At 44.9% G+C, this 27,327-nt stretch overlaps 1 protein-coding gene across 9 annotated transcripts in view; it reads left to right on the top strand.

The window, feature by feature from the left end:
* Window positions 1–26,755, top strand: part of meis2a (Meis homeobox 2a) — a 176,022-nt gene extending 149,267 nt beyond the window's left edge. For 4 of the 9 annotated variants that reach the window (XM_029460262.1, XM_029460259.1, XM_029460258.1 and 1 more), the window contains 4 exons: window positions 1,023–1,099; window positions 19,190–19,248; window positions 20,984–21,094; window positions 24,941–26,755. In XM_029460262.1, coding sequence (XP_029316122.1) covers window positions 1,023–1,099; window positions 19,190–19,248; window positions 20,984–21,094; window positions 24,941–25,182 — 489 coding nt within the window. In that variant the 3' untranslated portion in view covers window positions 25,183–26,755. Of the gene's footprint in view, window positions 1–1,022; window positions 1,100–19,189; window positions 19,249–20,983; window positions 21,095–21,610; window positions 21,691–24,940 lie in introns of those variants that run through there. The other 5 variants (XM_029460266.1, XM_029460267.1, XM_029460263.1 and 2 more) reach the window with 3 other exon arrangements.
* The last annotated feature ends 572 nt before the right edge of the window (window positions 26,756–27,327 follow it).

Raw genomic sequence — 27,327 nt, 5'->3', positions numbered from 1 at the left:
CACGTATCTGAATATTTGCTTGTGTGCATTTCTGTTTGCACATGGTAGTGCGCGTGTGAATGTGTATCTCCGTGTGCATGCATGCACTCTTTCTACAGTGGCTGAATGAAACACATAGTGTCTCATTTGTTTCGTTTGCGTGCGCCCCGACTCCTAATCTGGCCCTTAAAGACATCTGTCACCAGCGATCACTGTTGTTTTGTCATGCTTCATAGCAAGCCCAGGGGGAGCAAGGCAGCCCAAGGTCTGCCATTTATATCAGCCCATGTTCTCCAGATTGGACTTGACACAAATAGTATCATTGCAGCCCTGGTCGCAGAATTACATTTTCAGGTAAAAAATCTTGGCGACGCTGTGGATAAGATTTCACAGCATTCTGTTCTTTTAGCATTAGTCTGTATTCAGCTGCTCTCTATGAAAGAGCCACCACCAGGATACATGTCAGACATTCAAGGATAGATAAATGTATTGACTGTAAATCTGCACCCACTCATTCTGTTGCTTGGTATTTTAAAAGGATTCTCAGACGCCACACTATCTGCTGTGAGGCTCGCTTGAAAGACTTGTTCGTCAGCATGCGTTCCTAAGTGTTTTTTTTTCCGTGTGTGGTTCATATGTTCAAACTGTACACCATATACGTATATGTTGTCAGTGTGTGGGCTGAATGGGGATAGGGAAGGGGGTTATCACGGTTGACAAACTTGTTGGGCCAGCTCTGGCAGGTTTAACACTGTATTGTGCATGTGTGGACACGTGTGAGCTGTGAATGTCTATACAGTGCAAGGGAGGGGCCGGGTTGGGTGGAGGTCAAGAGAAGGTGCAGTCTTGGGTTGCACAATACAACAAACACGGGAACATATTGAATACATACAGTAATAGGCAACAGTCAGGAACTTGACTCGGAGCATGTGTTCCCTTGCAGCGCTTCCCTTTATGAGTGCTTACATATGTGAATATTTATGTTAATCTGTATGTCAAAGAGGCTAATTTGTGCGTTTTTCTCTCTCCGTTTGCTCCTGCAGCACCCATACCCCTCTGAAGAGCAGAAGAAGCAGCTAGCCCAAGACACAGGCCTCACCATCTTACAAGTAAACAACTGGTGAGTCAAGATTTCCGCTTGCCCTATCTCCACCACCAGCATCGCTCTGCCTTTCATTTTCAAAAGCCTTCGCCTCCTTCTCCCCGCCAAGTGTGAAAACCGTTTATGTACAGCCCTCCCCGTCGCATATAGACACACACGGAGGAGCACGCGTCGATCTACACACAGACAACCTTTGTAACATTATTACATGTAAGCTACCAAGATGTTCCGGTGTTATCGGCGAAGTGTTCTGCAGCTAAGTCAGTGGTCTTTGTGGTTTGATGCACATGTATTCAGTGGGATATATTTAAGGGAGAAAGGCAGAGATCATAAGCTACCCCTACAGCCCCCACACCCACCCCACCCCTTCATCCAAAAAACCTTACCTAGCACCGCCACTGGTGCCCCCACAAAAGGCAAAACTGCCTTCCACCCCCTCCCCATTTTACACAAGCTATATGGTGGATTAAGGTTTTGGTGGCCTGGCCAGCAGGGCCTTTGTAGATGGCTTAGCACATAACTGGGGGTGGTGGATTAAATAAAATGATCACAGAAGCAAAGAAATGATACAGGAATTACTTATCAAAATACTAGCCCAGGTTTTATCTGCAGCTTAATTTTGTTCGGTACATTCTCAGGGTGATGTTCAGATTAATTGAACTGACAGCATCCTTTCACATTTCCGGGAAGGTATTTGCACGGATTTCAGGTCTTACACAAACTTAATTATATGGAACCCCATTTTATCATTCTAATTCCATGTAGCGGGGGTTCTATTTACAAATGACAAGTCTGTGCCTTTTATTCACAGCTTTCCTTAATATATTTATCAAAGCGAGTTCATTTACAAAGTGCTCTATCTGTTGGGTACAGGCAGGCCGACATTAACGAAGCTTTTAGGTTTATCAGACTCGCAGCCTGACAAGCCACCCGAGGGTCAATTGATTTTTTGGTTCTGTGATACATTTTTTTTTCTAATTTTTCCTGGATCACAATGAGAAACATGCCTAGAGAATTAGCCTGGTTTGTCGGCCTTATCTATCAGCCCCCTCCCTCCCCTTCCCCCCTCCACCCTGACATACTCTCTCTCTCTCTCTTTCTGTCTCTCTCTCTCTCACCCTTTTCTTTATTCCCTTCTAGCCAAGGGAAGTCAAGCTACTTAAATTGGCCACAGGAACCGCTGTTATCAGACTTTAATGCACCCTACAGTGTGGATAGCATTTCAATTACACCAGTAACCAAAGATTAGCCCCCGCTTGCCTGTTTCATGCCTCGTGCCACCGTTTCGGGACGCCACGCACCTTACCTACAGGAGCAGAAAATTGAGTTGCCTTGCCTGTGTCATGGTGATTAATGCAGAAATAGTCTAGAGCGAGAGAAATAGACAGAGACATAGACAGAGATAGATATAGGAAGAGAGTCCCTGCCTTCTCAGAGGCCATGAAATCCAAGCCTGGCACTGAAATGCCACAGATCCATTTATAAAGCGGTCTGAAAGAAAATCTCGTGCTGGGTAACATCTTCATGAACCCTGTTTCCACACACACACACATAAACATAGGCCATGGAGCTGTGTATTAATGTTACACCAGCCCATGTTAACAAAAACACACCAGGAATCAATTTTCACAAATAAAGTCATTAGAGAGGCTTATACTCTGCTGCTCTATCTCTGGTACTTTCTGGGTGTTGTATATCGCCTGGCGGATGATGCCACACTATTGGCTATTTTACAGTTAGGGGAAAGATGAGAAAAAGGGAGGATGTAGAAGTTTCTTTGCCCTCAAAGTGCATAACAAGGCAGGACAGCGAGTTACAGTTAAATATCGCTTTGTTTGGGTTGTGCTCTCGCTTTTTCCCCCCTTTTGGTTTCTGGTTCCAGTGGCGGCTGAGAGGGTCCACCTAGGATATGACAGAACTCTGCCATATGAAATTCCTGTTTAAAAAAAAAAAAAAAAAAAGCTCTTCAAATTCCTGGCTGGCCCCTTGCATTGTTCTGTAGTTCCCTTTGATGCATGGCCGCTGCCACGTTACTGGCCAGAGAGAGGGAGAGAGAGAGATAGAGACAGAGAGAGGGAGAGACAGAAGTAGAGGATGAGTGGGGGGAAAGGGAGGGGATGGCCGCCGTCTTCGGTTTCCAGCGCTCTCCCTCGGGGAAAGGATGTGCTGAATCAGGGCTTTGTCCGCCGGCACAATCGCAGCCCAGCGAGGGCACAAGGGTGCTCTGTGCGATGGTCAATAGACAGTGCATCTCGCTCTCTCCCCACTTGCCCCATCAAACCTCCCCAAATCATACTCTCCAACTGACACCTCCTTTTTACGTTTACCTGCAGCTCACCTGTACACACAGAAAACAAAACCCATAGTAGAGCGCTTCCCGCTGGTTTGAAGCCTTTTGTCTCTGTACCACAGAAGACACTCCACCTGCTTCTATATCATTAGCTGGCGGATGTTAATAAGGAACAAAGGAAAAGGTTAAAGTCCACAATCTCCCTGCGCTGGTGTTGAGCAGATGAGGAGGCGGACTTCATTATCCAGTTAATAGTATAGTCTGTGTGTTATGTACGTGTGCGTACATAACACACATTATTACTAATGGGACACTCTGCTCTCTTAGTATGTTCAGAGATGTTATGTGTGTACAGTGTGTCAGGACACCATTAGTTGACCATTAGGTAGTGATTGCTCTGGCCATATTTGAGACTGGCGTCATGCTAACAGAATCGGGGAGTGGTCTGACATGTAATTGCATTTGTTTAAGATTGCGGGAAAAGGTGAGGGCCGTGTCACACGAAGGGTTCTGGGATAGCGAAGTAGGTGAAACGGCAGACTCAGGTGTCTATATGCTGGGGAAGCGTTGAGAATTTACAGTTTCCAGCGGTATATTTGCCTGCCTCAGCAGCTCCTGGTGTCCTGCTATCAGTCTGGGCTAAATGAGGCCTGACCGAATCTTTTCATGTCTCAGCGTCAGACCCAGCACGATGTGCCCTCACTCACTGCCATAAACGCACACGCCGACTATCCTGCCATTATTTACCACTGCAGCAATGCACACACACACACACATGCGTGCACGCAGGGTTATTACATGGGCCTGAGAGATGATGTCGATGACAGACGACTGAGAGAAACAGCATCTAAAAAAAGGAAGGAAATCGTCCCCTCATTATTCCCTCATCTCAGAGGCAGCCAGTTGGTCATTTCCACAGCAGAGAGGGGAGAGGGAGGGAGGGAGAGAGAGGCAGAGCAAGTCATAGAGCGAATATGACAGTTCTTGGCATCTATGATGACTGACTGCTGTGCCACTGGAGCACTAATAACAATAAAGAGGGCACTAAGCCACACTCTATTTTTACTTCTCTGCCTCCTCTCTACAGCCCAGGGGGGAATACATGCACACACACACACACACACACATACGCACACACACACACACACACAGGGGAGAGGCTCTAATTAGCGGCAGAAAGGAATACAATGAGTGAGTTATTAAGACACAGGGGCGGATCGCAGCCAACCTTTGCCCCCTGTCGGAGCACAGGTCACATGATAAGGGAAGGATATCCGCCAGACGACGGCGCCAAGCAGCCTGTGCCCACTGAGGAGATGAAATAGGCTCAATCTCTCCGGCCATTCAGGGCAGGGCACGGTGCACTGATTGTTTTTTTTTTGTTGTTTTCGCCACTCACCAGGAGAACAAACTCCACATTTAGCAACAATCATATGACAAGAATGTACATTTGAATCAGAAGCTGAAGTATATGCATCTGTGTCCAGTCAAAGGGCTGTATAAAACAGGTGTGCAGGTGGAATAAATCAAATAAAAGCTGAAAGGAAAGGTCTAAAGGACTACAACTAAAAAATAAAAAAAAGTCATTACCCTCGTATGTCTTCACAGGCATTTGCTTTATCAAAGTATAACCAGATTCTCCCCTAAGATTGCATCCTGCTGTCGCACAGCATGCAGATGAACTGAGTTAAGCTAACTCTAAACTGACTGCTCTGGAGCTCTCTTCACAGCATGGTCCCCATTCCTATTCAGATCCTCCGTTTCCCCCTTGCTCTGGACCTTTTAATGGATCCCTCCAAACTTCTCAACCTTTAAATCACCCAACAGAGGTACATAGAAGTTGTACTGCAGGTTCACATGCAAAGAGTTACATGGTCGAGCACATTTGACTGTAGTACCTGAGAACAAGAACCAAATTTGTTCATCCACTTAGTAAAACATTTTCCAGCTCTTATACCTCAGTCCAATGAGACACTTAGAAACACCAACTTTTATGATTTTCTTATGATTTTTTATGATCCTCTGGTTTGGCGGGCGAGCCCATTATAAAATTCAAAATAATAACTAATATTTTCCAAATGTAACATGAAGCTATGAAACTGGCCCAGCTGCCTCTTTTTTCCACAAGTATTTAAAGTCTTATGAATCTCAACACGGAGGCTTTTGGGGTCCCTTTTCCCTCTACTTATTCTTCTCTACATGACTGCCTATTCCTTGCCGTTTCGGTCTGGTGGGCTAGTTGACTGAAGTTGCTGGTTATCTGTCTAACTTTGACCCAGATGGAAATGTCAGGCCTTTTTTTGGCTGCATCCAGGGACTCCCGGCAGTGGCCATCTTATGCCCCTGGCTTTCTAAATATACAGCTGGAGTGTGGAGAGGTTGCGGCTGTGTGTGTGTGTGTGTGTGTGTGTGTGTGTGTGTGTGTGTGTGTGTTTGTTTGTGTGTGTATGTCACTAGTGTGTCTGTGTGCGCAAGCATAAGTGTATATGTGAGTCTGACTGAGAGAGAGAGAGTGAGAGAGAGACTATCAGGGCGCTGCCAACACAGGCATCATGATCCCTTTCATTTAGGGACCGCTAATTGGCAGTTAATTAGCAGAATTGACTCTGTTGTCAGATCCCAAGTGCCAGCCCCCCTACCAACACCCCCTACCCGCTAAATTCATTTGATCTGGCGGCTTTCTTGATGCTGTAATAATAATCCCATTTTATCTGTTTTGGAGGGAGAAACACATTTGGAAAATAAATATTTTCATTATTGGCAGAGTAAAACAGAACAGGAGAAGGTTTCATTTTGTTTTTCATTTCGTTCCGCTGTTGTAACAGATCCAAATATCTGTTCGCGCCGCAATCTAGACACATGCCGTACTTACAGGATAAGCCATTGTAGCCTTGAACAGCTGACTCTAATGTGCGCCACTGTGTTTATGTGTGCACTCAAAGTATATGTGCTGCGTGTGATACATGAACACATGCCGCTGTTGAAACGCTCAGTGTGATTAACAGGGCCCACTCCCACTTTATCAGGCACTGGGGGCACATTGGGTCATAGCATGGCATGGACACCCACCGTGGCCATGGAGCAGCCCTGTGCCCACCTCTGTGTGAGTCTAGAGTTATAAAAAACAGGTGGTGCTTATAAAAAAGAAGAAAATTGGCAATGTTAGGCGATCAGGCACGAATATGAAGGCTTTTTTACTTGTTTTCCCATTACATGCTCAAGACTCTCCAAGGCTGTGGAACTCTCCCAGCAAAGACGGCATGCATGGAGAACGAAGCCAGACGAGGCAAGATAGAGAGGCAAAGAGCTGAAAGAGGAATTAGCAGAGCAAAAAGCATTAGAGAGAGAGATGGAGAGAGATGGGAGGAGGGAGGTCTTTGTACTTCTCTGCTCCTTTTGGCTCTTTTATTCCTCAACGGCTTGGGTTTTATTGGTGGGTCGTTTAATAACAAGGGCTCTGCGTTTGAAATGAAGTCGAGCTGCGTTTGCGTGGGCGAGTCTCCTTTTTTTTTTTTTTTAGCATGGTAATTTCTGTACTAGGGGTGAGAACTGGAGAGAGATCGAGAGAGAAAGAGAAAAAGAGAATACACTTGAGAGAGAGAGAGAGGAGTGAGAGAAACTCGGAGGGAGAGCAAGAGGGTGAGAGGGGTGGAGAGGGAGAATTCAAGGAGAATACAAGGGAGGAAAGTAGGTTAATTTATTTCATTTGTGGGAAGAGAAAGAACTTAAAAAGAGGTTGGTGATAGTGAGAAAGAAAGTGTAGGATGCTGTTTTCATGAACAAGCAGCTTAATGCACACGGGCAGCCACAGTAAGCCTGCCAGAATCTCCCTGTGCCTGAGGCCATCTGTGAGCAGAATAGCAATTTTATTACTTTGTCATTAAACCAATTTCACAGCAGTATTGTTTGTTAATGAGCAGCCGCAAACGAGCGAAGATGTCACGTACTAGAATAGCAGCAAGATTTGTGACCCCAGTTCTCCTCTGTCTCATTCTGCCAACCTGTACCTCATTCTTATTCTTCTGCTCTTTCCGCCATCGTCTTCTTTCTTAACATCCTTACTGTCATCCTTACTCTCTCCCTGCCATCCTCCCATCTTGCTCATCCCTCCCTTCCTCCCCCTGTTATAGGGGTCCCTGGCCCATAAAAGAGGAAACTGCTGAAAGATAAAATGCAAAGTCTATACAGTCAAGTCTCTGTTTATGAGCTTCCATTTGCCTTTAGAGCTCATTGGGACGAATGGTTTCTCCATGGGCTTTCAGGGCGTGCAGCTGGAAAGCCTGGGATATTGGCTGGTTATTTAGCTCTAAAGCCTGACATGGGTGCCAACGGCAAGTGCCAACAGCAGGACTAGGCGTCTGAATAGGTGCATAAGTCCTTTGGATTGCATGCTAGATGATGTCATGCATTTTTTGTGACTTTTCAGAGTTGTTTAGTGTCCTACTGCTTTTTTTTTATGAATTTTATTCATGTTAGAGTAAGGCATTTAAAGAATAATCTAACTTCATGTCCGTCTGGTAGTTGAGTCGCAATGGTCTGTTTTTCATAAAGAAAGCTGTGTGCTTCAGCTGCTATGGTGCTATATGTGTCTTTATGGCACTCAGGCTAGGCTGTTTATGTTTTTACTCTGGAGGTCAGTTGTCACAGATTCTTGGTCTTTTTGTGGCTTATGAGAGAGAGAGAGAGAGAGAGAGAGAGAGAGAGAGAGAGAGAGAGAGAGAGAGAGAGAGAGAGAGAGAGAGAGAGAGAGGAGAGAGAGAGAGAGAGAGAGAGAGAGAGAGAGAGAGTAGAGAGAGAGAGAGAGAGGAGAGAGAGAGAGAGAGAGAGAGAGAGAGAGGAGAGAGAGAGAGAGAGAGAGAGATTTAAACTGAGGCCCCAGAGGATCAGACAACCTGACAGAGTAGATTTGGCATAATTAGTTTTATCTGCTGAGGGAGATAGCCAGCGGAGCTGTGTGCTAGCCACAGGGTGCTGCTATGTGTATCTATGTGGTGATATGTTCCGGGTTGCTGAACGTTGTGTATGTGTTTGGAAGGAGGGTGAGGGTGTGGGGGGACTAAAAGGATAAAGGTGACCAGGTGTAACAGAATGGCCTTGAGGGTGTGTGTGTGTGTGTGTGTGTGTTGGAGCCAGAGAGGACAGGAGCTCCTTCTTTGGCTGAGCTCTTTAAACTCTGTGAACCTCTACAAGGTATTTTCTCTCTGTCCAGGCATGCTCGTTCTCTCACTCTTTCTCTTTCTCTCTGTTTCTCTTTACCTCCCTCTTGCGCACTTTGCATTCCCTCTATCCCTGTGTTTGGATATACAGTAACATCATGTATATAAGCATCTATCTTTGCTCTGTTTGTGTGGTGTCACATTCAAAATAACCTCCACAGACCTCCCTCCCCCTCCTTGAAGGCACAATGAGAGTGTGTGTTTTTGGATATGAAAGTGAGAGAGAGTTGGAATGACATCCTTAACAATGCTCCAATGTATTATTCTTACCTGTTGTGTGTGTGTGTGTGTGTGTGTGTGTGTGTGTGTGTGTGTGTGGGTTTTCTGAAGCTGTGATTCATGGCCTTGTGCTCTATGTGGCTTTGAGGTGGAGGCCAATAAGCCTATCATGGAAGACCCTATAAATCAATATAGCCCTTTGTTTGTTTAAGCCATGCTCTACCCCGGGTTCAGGCCTGTTATGGATGAGATATCAGTGGAGTCAGTGCCAAGCAGAAAAGGGGAAGGATAGGCGAGGAGGCCTCTCCACAAAAACAATCCAATCTTAATTGGACCGTTGCCCAAAAAATTTAATCTTGGAGATATCAAACCCAATAATTAGCAATTTGGGAGAGGTGAGAAATAAACGGTAAATCTTTCCGCCACGTTCTCTCCATGCACACGCACACGCACACATGTGCTTTGATGAAGTTATCAGAGGTAGCCTGAGGAATTAGCCACTATTAGCCAACACTTTTGCATGCATAACAAGATGCAGAGATACAGAGGAAGAGCTGGATAAAGGAAGGAGGGTGGGGGAGAACAATGAGCAGTACATTCCCCTAATCTAGGGTTTCTCTCTTCCCAGCCTTATGAATATTTATTCCTCCCATTTCCGACGATGATGTTTCAATTGGGAGTCTGTGAGCATGTGCGGGATAAGGGAGGGCGGCGGAAATATCTTTTCCCTAGTGGGGGTGGAGGGTGTCTGCCTGTAGCCCCCCCAAGACATATCTGCTTTATCATCTTCTCGTTACACTGCTTGTGAGACTTTCTGCAGCTTCCTCAAAGGTACGAGGTGAAGAAATAGCAAGAGTAAGAGGAATCTTAAACATTTTAATGAACAGGGGTTTTATCATATGATTTATTTCATTTTAATTGGAGTAGAATAGAGCCGATCCCTGATGTAGAGACAGCCTGGACACTCTTTAATGTTGGTTTTACACAAATCATACATACACATACATCCCTTACAGGAGATCCAGAGTAAAGGGGCGTGATGGTTTTACTCTGAGCTAGCAGATACTATTCATGAGCAATTAACCTTGGTGATGCTTTCTAATTGTCATTTTAAGTTTTCTCACTAGTGTCATTGTGGTCATTGGCAATCTGGGCTAAAGAGAGGGGAGGGCCCAGTGGTCTCTTCCTTCCTCTTGTGTGACCAGGGGATTGTTAATAGTTGCTCAATTTGAATTATTGTTGGCGTTTAAATGTTTTCTATGTTCCTTGTCAGGATCAGATTTTAGTTGGAATATCCCTCGCTGGTTTACCTAACCCCCATAAAGTGGTTTATTCCAATTAGGTAACCCCCATGCATTGGTTTAGTCTAATGAGGGTGGGGCCAGGAGGGGTATCTTAAGCTAGTCAGGCATTGACGGTGGGGGAAGTTTGTGTTGTAGCAGCTTGAGATGAGTTTGTGTTATTTCAGTTATTTCCATCTTATTTGTTCATTTTTCCTGTGACTTTTGTTCTTCTCTTCTGTTTCATTGTAATAAAACCTCAGACTTCTGCCTCCTGAGCAATTCTTTAATTCAACTTCTACTCACCTCCAGTGCCACACTAACAAATCCCTATTATTTCTGAAATAATACGAGATATCGATGTGAAACACATCCCTGGTTAGATATATTTTAATCTTAACCAAAAAAAATAAAATAGAAATTGAGAATGGGGTCATCTTTATGAGGAAGAATCATGACAGTTAACAGGCTTACATTTAAGGATCATATTCCACAGTGTAGGCTGAATTGAATGTGGCTTCTTTGAGACACCGACACTGTTGTACTTGTTTTAGGCTGTCACATATGAAGGAGGCTAGTTAAAGCTGTACACAGTCAGTGGTGGAGCTGATCTGAGAGGCAGAGGGCTCGCTTCAGGCCACCAGGCACATCAGAGTCCCTGTGGTCCGCTCCACAGTGTCAGTGCTGCTTCTGCCAGCAGTCCCCTCCACAAACAACAGCTATTTATATCACTTGCCTGCTGCTGGGCTTTTTAGCCCTAAACTCTGCTTCTGACCGTGCCTGCACATGTGTGTTTGTGTGCCTGTGTTCACGCTTATGTGTGTCAAAGCGATTATGTGCGATTGAAACTGAAGATTAATTATTCAATAGGGAAGTCAGAGGCAAGCTGACAACATTTGACCATTGACTCTCGTGGTCACTAATATGTGCAAACATACTTACTCAGACACATCATGGAAACGTGCTTGGTGGAAACAGGCACTCACGCCAGAGACACAATCATGAGAAGATGATGACATCCCAGTGGGAGGGAGAATCCCTTTCCAAACACACACACTGAATCCTGTACTCCCCCAGTAATCTGCAACAGCACCTAAACCCAGGCATTAGAGAATATCGACAATCGGTCCACTAGGTTAAGGTGTCCCTTTTTAATTGCCCAAACTGCTGTGCATATTCACTGCCCTAAATTCATGGTTAATACTGTGAGGAGAAAAAGTGAGTGGCAAGAGGAGAGAGAGCATATATATTTGGGGGCTGGGTGGTAAAATGGGGGCACCCTCCCTGCGCAACCTCCCAAATGGCATTGGTTTCTGACTTTGAGATTCAGGAGAGTAAGTTAATGTCTGCAAGTGTGTGTGTGTATGCTCACAAGTGTACCCAAACATGTACTGTATGTGTGTTGCGTAAGGACGTAACTGTTGAAGCCCCTCTTGGCAGGCCCCCTCTTCTTCTCTTTGAGCTGAACCCATTATAGTCTTATAAAGGAGGGAGAAGAAGAGACGTTTGATATGAAGCAAAGGAAATAGATTGGCCTTATTTCCTGCCTGGCTGCTGCAGCGCAGACACTTGTGTTGCCTAGACGATGCAGGCAATTGACACTCAATTTTGTTTGAAATATCACGCCTCTATCATGCCATTATCAGCTTCCCCTGGTAATCCACAAAGCCGCCCTGTTTGATATCTGACAATAAGGGGGAGTCACAGAGTCGCGGAATCTCTCACTCGATTACCAGGCAGAAAGGGGAAAATGGTTGAGAATGAAAGGGAGCAGAATACGATAGAGCAAGAGACAAAGAGAGAGTGAAAGAAATAGAGATGGAAAGATAGTGCAGGAGGGAGACAGAGAGGCTAAAAAAAGTCACACATTTGTATGGTAGCAGTGAGAAGTGGATGGAAACGGAGATTATACCTGCCTGCCCCGCAGAGACGTACAAAGGAGCCCAACAGGCTTGGCATTGTGGGAAAAAGAGAAATCTGGGCAATAGGGGTGGCACTCTTCACAGCTGAGAAAATGGGGCGATCTTGTAAGCACACCCTCTCGTCTCAGGAGGGCTGATGGGTAGGCCGGGGGTAATGATAGTGCTGGATTTATTCTTTCTTTTCTCCCCCCCTCTCCTGTGTGTGTGTGTGTGTGTGTGTGTGTGTGTGTGTGTGTGTGTGTGTGCGTGCGCGTGTGTGTGTGCGTGCGTGTGTGTGTGCCAGCCTGCCAGCATGTCTCTGTTCTATTTCTTGCTGGCCCTGCATGAAAGCAGGAAGCATTCACCCACCCTAAAGGTGAGAAGCTGGCTTATGAGGAATGAGCGTTACCTTCCAGCTCTGACGACCTCTGTCACGCGCTATGTGTGTGTGGAACCTTTGACGAGGGGCTGATATCGACATATGTTGAACGTTTTCAGACGCTCTTCAAACGACGCAAAACACAGCTGTTGGTCCCTCAGCTCCATGGCAGGCAGAGAATATACCTTTTGTGCACCTATGCACGTTAATAAGGTGTTGTCTTAAGGGAGGGAGCCCAAGAGTAAGAGAAGAGGGGCCTCGCTAACGAGGGAGATGTGGATCAACTCTTTCCTTAATCCCGCTGTCTTGTGGTGAGATAAAAAAATAACAGCATTAGTAAAAACATTCCTGGGCAGAGAGGAAAGGGACAGGAAATATTAGGGGACTGTCTGGGAGAGAGAGAAAGAAAGAGAAAGAAGAGATGATTCAACCCTCCCTCCTAACATCAGAACACTGGTAGAGCTAGGGCAGGTTAGCCATGGTGGGTTGCTACAATAAGGTCTCTTTCATACAGGTGTGTTGACGCCTGGGGCAGGCTTGGCCTCGGTCCATTCCATTCACCCTGGCTGATTTGAACAATAACTATCATATCTCTTAAAAGAGAAGGGAGGGTGAAGCGTCAAGAAGGAGATGCCTGAGAGCTGTGTCGGGGCCAAGAAAAACCCCCGCTGCCGTTGTCAGAGCTTGTTGATGTTGTAGGGAGGAAAAAACGGGCAAGTTTTTTTTAACCCCCCCAATCCCTCTATTAGCCCCACATTTTTTTTTCCTCTTTGCCTTTCTCTCCCTCCACTTCTGCACTGGAATCAGTGTTTTTGTGCCGTAGGACAGAGTGTGGTGAGGAGACAGAGGAACAAAGTGCTGCTGTGTGGAGCAGCAGCTGCTGCTTGCCGGATCAAAGGGGCAACAAGCGTGGTCTTCCTGGCCCAACGCTGCTCTGGAGGTGTTTGACGGACAGTCAGCAGCTGGGGCCGCACAGCCCGCCATGTAGGGGTCAGGCTGCTGGACTGCAAGGCCCAGGGGTGACATGCCCTCACTGGACAGGGGGAAGAGGGGAGAAGGTGTTAGATGGGAGGGTAAATAGAGGGAGAGATGTCTATGTTTGTTTCCTTTGTTGTTTGTTAAGAGAGTTACTTCTGGGATTATTACTGTGTATTTCTATCATTCAAATTGTACAGTAAGATATTTACTCTTTTGCGATGAGCCAGTGTATTCTCACTTATTCATCATAACGCATGGCGGTAGATTTTTAAGGGTAAAGCCATCAGTAGAATAGTATTTCACTCCACACTGCAGTATTCCATCTCTTTGGTGCTGACAGAAAATCAGAGCGAGAAAAGAGAGACAGATAGGGAGCGAGCATGCCGCAGTGCTATTGATTTATTTTAATTAGCTGCTCGTTAAATCGTGTCAGTTTGAAACACAAATATATAATTCTTTGTCTGATTTTCCACTCGAGTCTTAATGACTCGTGCTCCCCGGGTTTCAGAGAAGAATGGCTTCTGCAGCTCGACTGACAGAGCCATGCAAATGTTACTCATATTGGACTGAGGAGGAGAATGGGGGGGGAAGGGGGGGTGCCACAAAAGGGCAATGAGTAGAGTAATAAAAAGGGAAAGAAAAACAGGTCAGTGAAAGTCCATGGAGGAGAGGTGAAACAGTCCCCCTTTGAGAGGCAGACAAAAGAGTTTGGAGGGGGGGGTATGGAGGCACAGTGGATGAGAGAAAGAGGGAGGGAGAGAGGGAGAGAGAGGGAGAGAGTGAGAGAGAGACAGAGGTAAAACTATGTAAACACAGTGGCTGCCCTAAACGTGGGCCCTCTCTGACGTTCCTAAAAAACGATCTTGCCTCGCTCCGCTTCACATCTGCACTAAATCAAACACGATGGTGAGGTAATGTTCGCCCGGCTTGTGTCTCTTGACTCCTGTTTTAACTTAAAGAAGGGAAGAAGGGATAGAAAAAGGGGAAACTCTGTCTCTGATAGGATGAGCTTGTGGAAGCTTCCCCGTTCCTACCCTATCTGTTCCTGTCCTTTATCTCCATCCTGGAGGAGTGGAGCCTGTGAAAAGGTCCTTTGTGATAGTTTATGATAAATCCATAGATACTGTAGGTTCAGTATGGTGGCAAGCTATGTATAAACTGTTACAGGGGGCCTGTTTGGAACATGTGAGCTGATTTAATCAGTGTTGTTGACACTACAGTAGATCAGTGTTGGAAGTTCAGTAGCCCCAGACTGCCCAACTGTCTGACTGGACCATAATTAGAGTTTGCTTATACTAAACACACCCTCCTCATGGGGTTAATTTGCATGCACTTCCTGGTCAAAGGACACTGAGTGTTTCACTCTTTTCTGCCTGTCTTTCTTTTTTTTGGAGGAGGGGGGGGATCAAACTAAAGCCTTCCTCCTTTGATTCCAGTGAGTTGTGACTGAATCGCTGGGGGTTTGGAATCTTTATTTCTGTCTGAAGCAGAAGTATGGAAGCAATGAGCTCTAATAGGAACCAGAGGACAGTCATGTTTGCGAGCAGTGATCAGGGATTGAGTTCAGCACATTCTTGTTCAGATTGTGTTGCATCTAATCTTCCTGCAAAGACAGACAGGGCCCCAGGAATTTGACTGACAAACGGAAACTTGCCCTCATGTCCCTGGCATATGAGCTCTTGAAAATGGGCATGCGCAGGTCAGCCGTGAAGGCAATAAACTGTTGACGACTTCTTGCAACTTCAAACCTGCCTTCTCTCTTCGCTGGCTCGACAGGGCTACATTTGGCGTAGTCTGCCGCTCATTCCTTTAGAAACATGTTGAACATTTCTCTGTTTCTCTTTCCTGTCTCGCTCTGGCTCAGTTTATTTCTTTCATCACAAACTCGTCAAACGAGTGACCCTACTCCTGATTGGCCGATTCCGTCCGATCTCCACAGTAATTGGCCAGCCAAGCAGCAAGGCTCTCTCACTCGCTCTCTCTTGGCTGTGCTCCAGGGTAGGGTGGTTTGGCATGACGATTTCTCTGGAAAGGAATGCTGACAACAGGAGCGAGTTACCAGGTGTGGCTGCAAGTCAGTTAACCAGAAACAAGGCCTTTCTGACAGATTGAGATGAGGAAGTAAGCAAGAAAAAAAAGAGATTAAATACAAGCCTGGGTCAGACAGAATGGTTTGTTGTGATTTTCTCTTCAAACTTCCTGTAACCTTTCAAAGAATTGTTCAACTTTATTTTATGATGATGATGATGATGATGCATTAAAGGGTCATAAAGTTGAAGGACTCTACTTCATAAAATAGAGGTTTGTGTGAGGATTATTTAAGTTCCCTATTAAGCCCTCTTCTTCCGTTTCTGACCACCCCTTACCCTCAATCCCCCTGCACTCTCACACACACACTGGGTATAGCATAACATTGTATGCTAGCCAGAGTATTTAACACCTAAGCAGACACTCTCTGAAGCCCCCCCGTGTGTGTGAGCAGATATTAGTAACCAGGGATGTCGTGTTGATCCAGCCTGGCGGACACCCCGTGTCAAGTGGACTCCTGCTGCCCTGGCTCCACCATTCATATCTGCCTGTTATTTTCCTCTGCGACCTGCACAGCCAAAACACTCAGAGCGGTCGTAAACTTTGCACTCTATATCGTGATGAGCAGGGTTCTTCCAGTGGACATACTCTATCTGCGCATACACGTGTGTTTGTAAACACGTGTCGCTCATGCCATTTTAGGGTATGTCAGCGGGAAGTGCTACTGTAGGCCAATTGGCAGTAGCGTGTGAAGAATGCGCCATTGTGCACATACACACATATTGACTGACACATGCATACATATTCACATGCACGCTCCAACGCGCTCTTAGCACTGCAAGAGCAGTTTTTGATATACAACTTGAAAATGTGTTTAAGGCTAAAGAAGACCAGTTGCCCATGTTTAACAGCTGTAGGCCGCTGCCCCCACCAGCCTGCTTTCTGCTGGGTAATGTACACATTCTAAGCTGTATCCCAAGGAATGACCTCCACATGACCCCCTAACCTTGCCTTTAATTATTTGTTTGAAGACAGCATGGAGTTCCCATGCTGAGAGGTACTCTGTGTGCATATGTGTGTGTTGGTGTTTCTGTGCCCTAACATTGAGCAGAGGCAGGCCATAATAAGCTAGACCACCAGATGTAGATAATAAAACATGGGCTTTGGGTTGGAGGTTTTTTAGCTTGTGTCCCCTGTGAGCCTCCTGTGTTCTGGTTAGTCTACAGACACACTGGCGGTAGTTGTGGTCATGTCCATGGTGTCGATGTGTGGATTTACAGCCCGCGCGTATGTTTTAGCGAGTGGTTGGGAATTCTGAGTCCCTGTGGTCAACCTCTGTGTCTCTCCAGGGCCTTGGGTCCTCAGATCCGTCCATCCCAGTTTGACTAGCCTTCATCTCTGGAGGATTCCCAGTTGTGTTGTTTTAAGCACACACCATTAGCAGCTCACGGGTTGAGGGAAAACAGTGTTATCAGGACTGGCTCTGATAATCTCAATTGGCTTTACTCAGACTGATAAAAGGTGCTCTAAGGCCACGAAAGGGGCCCTTGGTCACCCCCCACCCTCTCCAGTGCACCGCATCGCCTGCCAGTTACTGTGGCAACTTGTTTAGCGTACAAAAACAGAGCCTTTGTGGGTGTGTGTGTGGTTTGCCAATAGCGAATGTTGACAATAAGTAGGTCCATGTCAGAAGCAGCTTGAAGGGAAAATATTTCAACATGTTTGTGTACACGCCAATGAGCTGTTTTGATAATTAAGAAATTACCATTTCAATGAGAGAAAATACCCTGATAACTAAACATTTTCCTGTGTACTTTATGTCATACATTTCCAGTTAGAAGTTGGAAGAACACTGTTTTCAAAGGAACCTCTAGAATGAAAAAAAAACAGCACTTTGATTTTACAGCATACTCTCCAGTTCGTAGAGTATTTTGTCTGCAGTCACTGGAAACCATATGAGGACATTTAGCACCTGGGAAGAACATTTTTTAATATTGTGTGTTTATGTTTATGTCCCAGAATAGGTAAGAAAGCACGTGGTTGGGATTTTGAGCCCATTGGTAGGGAAAAAGTAGGACATGTATCTCAGCAGGTCTTGCACCTTAAAGAAGGGAGTGTGATATCAGGAATGTCTTACTGTTTACTTGCTCAGCTGGTTTTGAAGCTGGAAGCGTCTTTCACTCTTAAGCACTGCAGGCATTTCTGACAGCATCTAAGAATGCTTTGTCCCCTTTGTTCTATCAAAAAATACTTTCACAGTTAATAAACCGTAGTCTTCATTCCTCCCTTAAAACACAAATCATGCATTACAATCCTATCATTTCCAATCCACCTCTCATTGGCACACCCCGCTTTCCTACCTCCTCCTTCGTTCTCTCTCATTCTCATATGGATGCGTTTCATCTTTTTCTCTCAGGGGCCCAGGGCACCCCTGCGTACCTGCACTCTGGATGCCCCCTGGCAAATGAGCACCGCGTCTCTCTTTTCCCAACCGTGCATTTTGTACGTTTAACCATGTCACTTTGAGCCGGGCAGATTACAGGCGTTTAAGTTCATTGGAGAAGGTAAGGGCAGGTATCAGAGCTTCATGGGGGATTAGGAGCCCAAATTGGTTCCAGCTCTCCCTTCCTTCTAATGACCAGTTCTTTACCGTACTGATGGTGCCGTTGCCCGTACGTTAGAAGAGGGCGGTGGGGCCATTTTTTTTTTTTTTTCTCTCCTCTGCTTTTTTAGAACCAGCAAAGGACTCCATGCTGGACAGCTCCAACGTGATTTTAAATCCCTCTTTAATATCAACCACATGGCGGTACCTGTAGTGCTAAGTCCACACTACGTTTTAGCATGTGAGAGTGAATGAGAGCGAGACAGAGAGAGAACAGGGGGATAAAAGAGGAGGAAAGAGAGATAGGTAGAGAGCTTGCGAGTGACCAGCTTGAGTTTGCCACAGCCCAAGGCATCTCCACTCCAAGTTAAAAAGGTTGCCCCTGGCTGGCAGTCACCTCCATATGACCTCCGGCTCTACAGTGGAAAAGCCACAGGAGCAAGGCCGGCTGGGGAGGCTTTGTGGAGGTGCACTTATTCGCTGCTGTGGTGGTGATAAAACTTCAGACAGCCTAATTGATGGGCTCGCTGACATAACAATACCTTGTGAAAGCACGGAGTGGCCCATGCCTGGTCCTCATTTCTAGACAGCTGGAAGGGGAGCAGAACCCCCTACAATGCAGCCAGAGTGGGGGTCCCACAGAGGGAAAGTGTAGAGTGGGGGTGGAACGGTGGGGAGCAATGAAAGGAACCATTTGTATCCTGCACTTTGCTAAGTTAAAGCTTACTTTGAAATGCCAATGTGTGATAACACTCCAGAAATAACGTTGTTTTGGAGAAGGAACTGTAGACGGGATACTGTACACTACGGATAAAGTTTCTGTGTGCAACTGGCTGCAGGAAAGACAGGGAGAGAGGGATGTGCCACTGTGAGGGTTCTTCTGTGCCCAAGCTGCACTTAATACTTGAGGAATGTCTCCCTGGTGCCCATAGCAACCGAACGTAATCAAAAGCTTTATTAAAAGAGGGGGGAATAGATCATAAGGAACATTAAAAGTTTCCCTAGCTGGGTTCCCAAGTCAGCACACAATTGCCCTTTTGTTTGTTGCTGTTTTGTTGTGAGCGCCTCTCTCAAGGACTCGGTGGCTAATGTTGCCATTAAGTCATGCAAAACTGTTTTGTCTTTGTGGTGGCTTGTGATGAATCCTCTCTCTGTGTGAGTGCAGGGTGATTTAACGTTTGTTTTTCTCCTCTGTTTTTCTCTCCACTCTGCCAGGTTCATTAACGCCAGGAGAAGAATAGTACAGCCCATGATTGACCAGTCAAATCGAGCAGGTAAAAAAAACAGCAACCCAGCTGACATAACGTTACAGCAGCTCTCTTTCTATCCCCAGCATGAAGACACTCTTTCCAAATCCTTTACTGGCATGCACATCATGCCGGGAGCCCAGAGTTTTTAAAGGGGCATCCTACATCACCCCCACCCCTTTGTCAAAAAGAAAAACCCTTCTACTCCCTCTTCTTCCTCTCCCTCCCTTCATCTCATTTTCCATATTCTGTATGAGATGCGTTCAGCAGTGGTGCAGGCCGTTTGCTGATTGACTCTAATTGGAGATTTCCCAGTCTAAGTGGAGAGAGAGGTATATTAGCACTCTCTCGGTGAATTACTAATTGGACACAAGAGGAGTGCCAGAAATGCTAGCAGCAATTTACAAGTTATCTCCTTTTTTTAAGCTGTTTTGTTTAAAAAAAGAAGAAGAAAATCCAGTTCAGGGTTGGGGGGGGGGATGTGATTCCCCTTATGCTGTGTTTTTTATTTTATTCCCTCAAAAATCACTGTTCCAAATTTTGATATTAAGTAGTCATTCAGCACATTTCAAACGCCAGGATCGCTACATAGCTACTTAGTCAAATGTTCAGATTAACATTATCAGTTAATGTATTTTCAGTCATGAAAACTGCCCTTAGGAGGGAAGATCTGTTTAAAGCGATGCCCAGATTAAATCAGATCCCAATGTTTTTGATTTTGCACCAACGCAGGAAGAGATTTTCATTTCTTTCAAACAGATTATATAAAGCTTCATATTGTTAATTGATGACACATTTATTGTCCGTATCTTTTGTGGTCAGATTACAAAAAGCACTAACTGAGTGGTGAACATGCACTCACTCAGTTATCCCGTGGAATGATTCAGTCACCCTAAGCTTCATTGACTTTGGCATTACCAAAAAGAAGCCAAGTAATTTGTCTCAGGGAGGGAAAAGCTGTTTTTGTTGATTAGCAAGCTCCCCGTTTTAAGAAGGTCCCCACTCACCGCGGTGGAGACTGTTCAAAACGAACATGAGCCGTGGTTAAAATGAGATGCACTTGCAAATGTCGGTGACTCTTTCTACAATTACTGCGCTCTGTGCAATATTTGTCAGCATGCAACCGATGTGTGCCTATCAACAATCTCCACAAAAACAGCATGACTAACAGCTCCCTCTAATCTTTATGAATTACAGATTATCCAAGATAATTATGTTATAGTCCAAGAACACACAGCTTTAGTTCATTAGGGCTTATAGTACGCAAAACAAGATACAACTGAGCTAATTAATTGCTACTGCATATTCTGTATCGTACAGATTATCAGGTAAATCATTCAAGAAGATTCAATTATTTTCAATTAGAATTGTTTGTAATGTTCAGGAGTACATGACTCCTGACTTGAGTTTGGACTGGGTGTACTGCCTGCCGTGGCAGAAGTTCTTCTCATCCTGTCAAACTGCATGCTTTCTCCTTTGAGAACAATGTATCTCCTGTAAGTTTCGTTTTGAATGACATTGGTGTGTGTGTGTGTGTGTGTGTGTGTATGTGTGTGTGTATGTGTGTGTGTGTGCTTGCATGCATGGGGACCTACTGTATGCGTGTTTGCATGCCACGTGTCAGCCAATGCGGTCCACAAACATGAGCACAATGTCTTACAGTATGTTTGGGCTGGAGCTGGGACAATTGCTGATTGTCTGGTGTGTTTTCTCTTCTTCTTCCCCCCTCCCTTTTTCATGTCCACGTTTTGACTACAATCAGGTTTTCTTCTTGATCCTTCAGTGAGCCAAGGAGCAGCATACAGTCCAGAGGGCCAACCAATGGGCAGCTTCGTGCTGGATGGCCAGCAACACATGGGGATCCGACCAGCCGGTAAGTCCGTCCACCTCTCGTAGTTTGTCCCTCTTCCCTCCGTAATGCCTGCTTTACCAGAAACCAGTTTCACCCTCAGTTATCTCACAGCTGATCGACACTGATCCTCTTGTCTGTGGCATGTAGATTTAGTCACCTCAGCACGGAGCAGGTGCCCGACTAAGCCACGTAAACCTATTACTAACAAGTGCAACACAACCATAATAACACTTCTCCTTAAAAGTCCCCTCACCGTTCCCCAGACTGTCTGCTGCCTGTCTTGCTTGTTTTCTCGCTCTAATCTAACACATCTTGGAAAATCCCTCATGAATGATCATAACAAAGGGATTTGTGAGATGCCATGCAGAATAAAAACACTTACTCCACTTCTTTACATCTTTCACTTCCCCTTCCCTAATCATTTTCCATCTAACGCTAACCAACCCCATTCTCTCTCACTATCAGTGGTTCTCCTCTGACCTCTCTGTGATTCAAACTCCTGCTGACCCTTTTCTGGCGTTTATCTTCTCTTTCTAGGGCCTATGAGTGGAATGGGGATGAATATGGGCATGGATGGGCAATGGCACTACATGTAACCTTCATCTTGTAAAGCAAAACGCAAAGAAAAAGGGGGAAGTAAGTACTGGGCTCTTTTCCTTGTATTCTTTCTATATGTTGGGCTTGTGGGTTTTATTTTCTTCACCCACAATTCTCTTTCACTTCACCCGCACTACCCCTTCTTACCCTGGCCATAATTTGGGAGCAAGCGCCGACCCCCTTCTGCCTAGCATCAACAACTATTTGCCAGTATGCAGGGATGTTTTAGCAAGATGCTTTAAGAGGTAGAAGGGGGGAGGGGGGGGGGGGTTGGGACCAGTACCCAAGGATGAATTAAAGACTTGGGAAAAAGGGGGTAACCGTCCTGGGATAGAGAGGACCCGTCGACTTGTGGCGCCAGACAACAGGAACAACAAGAAGAAGAAGAAGGGGGGGGAGAAACAACCTGGCATGACATGCGCAAATTTATTTATCACAACAGCACCATCGCTCTCCCCATCTTGGACAGCCAATGCAAATGTTGGACATTTAGGGAAAAAATAACATCTCCTGGGGAAGGGGCTGACGGGGAGAAATTAAGCAGGCTCCAGTGAAGCGATAAAGAAGGAGAAGTGAAACTGTCCTCCGAGTGACATAAATCTGTCTGGGGAAGGATTGATGCCCAAATTATCTTATATGCAAAGACAGGAACACCGCAGTACATTACGGTCCCTGAGCGAGATATACGGGCCGTGGGTGACATGGCCGATCCTTCACTGGGGGTTTGGTTTGAGCTGTGTAAAGGGAGGAATGAGTGCGGGGGGGCTGTGTGTTTTGATTATTTTTTACTGGAGGGAGACGATTTAAAGGGGGGCGGGGGCCAGTGACTAGCCTGACCTGAGACTCACAGACAAGAACTGGGAGACATTGAGATAAATTTATAAGGTTGTAGACACAAGCATGACTGCATCTAAAAGGAGGGGATCTCTTTCACACATACAGATAAAGTCTCTGTCTTTCTTGCTCTCTCACTCTCTCTCTCTCACACACATACACACACACACACACACACACACACACACACACTAAAGCTAAATGGCGGCAGTCTGATTAAGCTGGCCATTCCACCTCCTGCTAGTGCCACAGTGCTGACATTTGAAAAATCAAGACATATCACATCCCAAAGGCGGCAGGGCAGAAGAGATTTTATTTTAACACCTAAACTCCCTTGCCCAATGAGGCACAATATAATAACACTTACCTTGATTAAAAGAACCCTTTATATGTAAATGGAGACTGGATTTTCCAAAGGGTCACAGCGGCAATTCAGCCGACAGAGATCATTTCACCCCTCTAGTCGTCGCTTCCTCTCTCTTTCTCTCTCTCCCTCTGTTTCTCTCTGTCTCTCGGTCGTTTTTCCTCTCGTCCCCTCCTGTCTTTGCTAATGGCAGCAGGAAAAAAAAAAAATCTGGAAGCAATGTTCCCTAAAACAGCCACACAGAGACAACATTTGCTCAGGTTGGCTAATTCTTAATATAGGGCTATATAATTTTGAGACTATTTAATTATGTAACATACTTTATGCTTCATGACCAATTACATTAATAGCTTAATACAGAGGAATATTATCCTCTCTTGATTTGATTACACAGCCACACAATATGGTATATTTGGTACTTAATTATAGCCAGCCATTGAGCAGGACCACTGTGCCATAACAGAAGTGCACAGCCAGCCAGGGAGGCAAGCATGCAGAGATGGAGAGATGGAGAGATGAGAGATGGAGGGAGGGAGAGAGAGAGAGAGAGAGAGAGAGAGGCGCCCAGTCTGTCCTCAGTTATTGTCTTCAGATGGTTTTACCACTCTTGTTAATAAAAGAGGGGGGTCTCAGATCTACTTAACAGAATGGCTGCAGCTAGACTGGAGATTACCAGCTTACAGTGTCAAAAACATCTGCTGGGCCTTTTAACAGGAGCTGCTCTAGGTTATATGGAGGTGAGGGCACCCATCATACCCCAACACCCTGAGTGATTTATTTATTTTATGACCCTAGTAGTGAGGTTTTAAGAGACCTGCTCTGACAAACATGTGCATTTCAAATGAACTGACATGGAAAGGGAGTATTAGAAAATGGCACAGCTTTCAACCAATGAGACTGGTCATTAATCTTGGCCTTTGCTGTCTCCTTTTTTTTTTTCCCCCTCTCCTTTCTGTCCTCCTCTTCCCCTCACCGGGGCCCTCCAGTGTAATTTCTTAATTGCAGTGTACTAAGGTGGAGGAATGCAGAGAGTGAGCATGCCTAGTGACCTTGCAGCGACCTCTCCCCTCCTATTACAACTTCTAATCCCCCAGGGGTTCACATTACAAAGCAGGTCGGCCCAGACCCAATCCCAGACCCAGGCCCCCTGGCTCCAGCGGGACCCCCTGCTCTCACTCGCCTCTCCCCAAGGTCCAGGCCTGTAGACCAGCCATGTTCCCATACTCTAGTCCCGGGCTACCGGAACAACCCCCCCACACATCTTACTTTTTTCTTTCTGATTACAACAAACAGGCGTGTGAAAAGCCAAACAGTGGCACTGCTGAGCCAGCTCTGTGTCCTGGGTCCCGTCACAGTGTGAGAGATGCCAGCATGCTGAGGTCCCTACACATATGAAGTGGAGTCCATCTAAAAGGGACCCATATATCAATATACCCCACCTGCTTGTCCTTTCTTTGCTACTCTTTTTCTACTCCCAAAACCCACACTCCACGCATTTAAGAGCAGTGCTTTGTTTTGCTTAATATGCTTTCATTCAGGGGTGGAACCGAGCCTTAAAGGCTCTCTGTCTTGGTGATTCAGCTAACTCAGACCTAAATTATTTAATAACTTCTTTAAGGGATTTTAAATCAAATATGTTCACAGAGGCTCGTCCCCATGAGAGAATGCTTGTTCGGTTTGTCACTTAAGTCAGCTGGGGAATTGACTGTTCCACTTGTAAAAGTATTAGCACTTCTCCACATCAATACAGCTGGTTGATTTTCCTCACATCCTCCAGGACTGCAGTGTCTGTGGATGACTGAGGATCATTTTCCAACCTGAGACCCGACCACAACGCTATTGGGCATTGTAAACCACTCACCATAGCCTAAAATAGCCCAGTGCAATAATGTCTCTCTTTACTTGTCGGAGCTGCAGTCACAGACGCAGTGTCATAAAATGTGCTCAGCCCTTTGTTGTTGCAGTTGTTTTTAAATTGAATTAAGGCCTGTTAATGGGGAATAAGCATGTCAAAGAAAAAAGGTTTTATTGAGTGCCTTTTATTCATTTCTCTGTTTCTGTCTTTCTCTCAGGTCTGCCAGGCATGCCAGGGGAGTACGTACCTCAGAGCGGTCCTATGGGCATGAGCATGGCCCCACCTACTTTCACCAACCCTCATCAGATGACCTCCCACCCCTCCCAGCTTCGACACGGACCCCCTCTCCATGCGTACCTGCCCGACCACCCCCACGCCCACCACCCTCATCACCATCACCATCCCCATCCCCACCACGCCATGCTGATGCATGGAGGACCCTCGTCGCACCAGGAATGACCATGTCTGCACAGAGACCCCCTTTGCTCACTCCCATTGACCCCACTACTGGAGGACAAGGCCTGGACATCCATGCCCAATAGTATAAGGGAACTTTGCTACCAAGACAACAGCAGCTACTACAAGAAAACAGTTTAAAAAAAGAAAGCAGCAGCCCACAATAAATCCTATTTTGAGACTATTTTTAAGAATAAAAAGCGAACCCTTTTGACCAGAATTTGACACTAAAGAAACAGAATTCCAGATGAGCTGTGATAATTCATTTCTTTTTGTTTTTTTTAGACTTGTCAATTTTGTTACTTTCATCCAAACGGAGGACCAAGCTGACAAGAACACTTTGTAAAGTCTTGGGCTTTTGGTAAAGATCAACAGAGGATGTTTTGACGTACACGTGTGCAAAGAACGGACTAATGCACACACTCAAAAATACACACTTTTCGCACACTCACTCTCACAACACACACCGTCATAAACATGTTCAGTACACTTTCATGTGACGCGCTCAAACGCTTCTAAAATAAAATCACTCTGGAAGATTTAAAAAAGAAACAACAGAAAGACTCCAAGAGTTATAACTACTGTAGTATAAAAAGTATAGATAAATAAGTTAAAACTTGTGCATTTTTCGTTGATCACATGGTTTATGTTTCCTGAGCTAGTTTTAGAATTAAAGGTTAACCTTTTCTCTCTCACACTGTGTGTGCTCCTTCCTGGAGGAGAAACTGTCTCGCAGCACAGCACTATAAAAGAAAAAAAACAACAAGAAGATGGAACATCTCAAACCATAGAGGGCAATCAGGTCCTGTCCCCCATAAGAACAGGGCATGATGGGAAAAGGCTGCTAAATGACACCGGATCTCTCCAGAAGATTCAGTTTGAACATTTGTCATGCCCCTCTTTTTTTGGTTCATGAATGAATGTTGCCCTGTAGGTTTTAAAGGAAAAAAGTTCTTTGTTTGAATTGCCCAAGCACTGGATTGTGTTGGTTTTATACATTTTTATTTGAATATTATTTTATTTTTTTGTACCCTGGACTCTCATTGCTAAGAGCCTATTGAAGGAAGCTTAATAGTGGAAAAGCAACATCCTACAGCGCTTCTTTATCTGCGGATCAACATTCTTGCCATAAGGACAATACTGACACAAACGTTGATTCTGCGGCACTGGAGAAGCATTTGATGGTTGATGCACCAAAAAACCTAAAACAAAAAAAAAGGAAAAAAAAACTTAAATTATGAACTCAATGCTTTTGGGGGAAGAAAAGCTGAGAGAATATTGTAACAAACTTCGTACAGAGTTCAGTCTATTAATTGTTTCATGTTAGATATTCTATGTGTTTACCTCAATTGAAAAAGAATGTTTTTGCTAGTTTCAGATCTGCTGTGGCATTGATATTGTATGTCCATGAATTCCTTCCTTTTTCAGCACGTGTTCCTCACTAGATGATAAGATGCCGTCTCCCTTAAGCTTTGTCAAAAATACATTAAATACTTGTATGAGGACTGTGACGTAATGTTTAAAAGGTGTTCAGTCACAAATGCTGTAATAAATATTTCATTTTTGATTTTTGTTAGATTTTTGTGTGATTAACTGTGTTATAAACAGAGTCTTTATCCACATTTATATTGTAATAGTAATAACATTCATTGGCTTATTATTATCATTCAGAAAAAGTGTTTTTAGTGCGCTGTTGCCTGTCAAAAAGGTTTTAATTTTTTAAATGGCCAAAACAAATGTCAAGTTACGTTTCCACTTTTTCCAGCTTGTTTTAACCTGCCCATTAGAATGCCCTCTTATAATGACAATAACAAATTATTGTTGAAATATATATTGCCATGGCAAATTATTTTGGCACACAAATATGTGCAGTTATATGTATATAAATAACTGTCAAATGCAAATGAAGGTTTCAAATTACAGAGCAAATGTACCACTGACACATCTTAGTTTGAGACCAAAAAGATAAACTGTCAGCAGTGACATGGTGGTAAATAAAAAAAAACGTGGCCTCCAGCACTTAAATGTAAGGGACAAAAATAGCAGAATAAACAAAAACAAATTAGATTTTCTGAGCAGGATTAATTTTATTAGAAAAATAATATACATTTGCTTTTTACAGAAATCAAAACAAATTAATAAAATGTA

This window comes from Cottoperca gobio, chromosome 22, assembly GCF_900634415.1.
Source record: "Cottoperca gobio chromosome 22, fCotGob3.1, whole genome shotgun sequence".
NCBI lineage: Eukaryota > Metazoa > Chordata > Actinopteri > Perciformes > Bovichtidae > Cottoperca > Cottoperca gobio.
The sequence above is the reverse complement of the archived record's forward strand: the minus strand, read 5'-3'. Positions and strand labels throughout refer to the sequence as shown.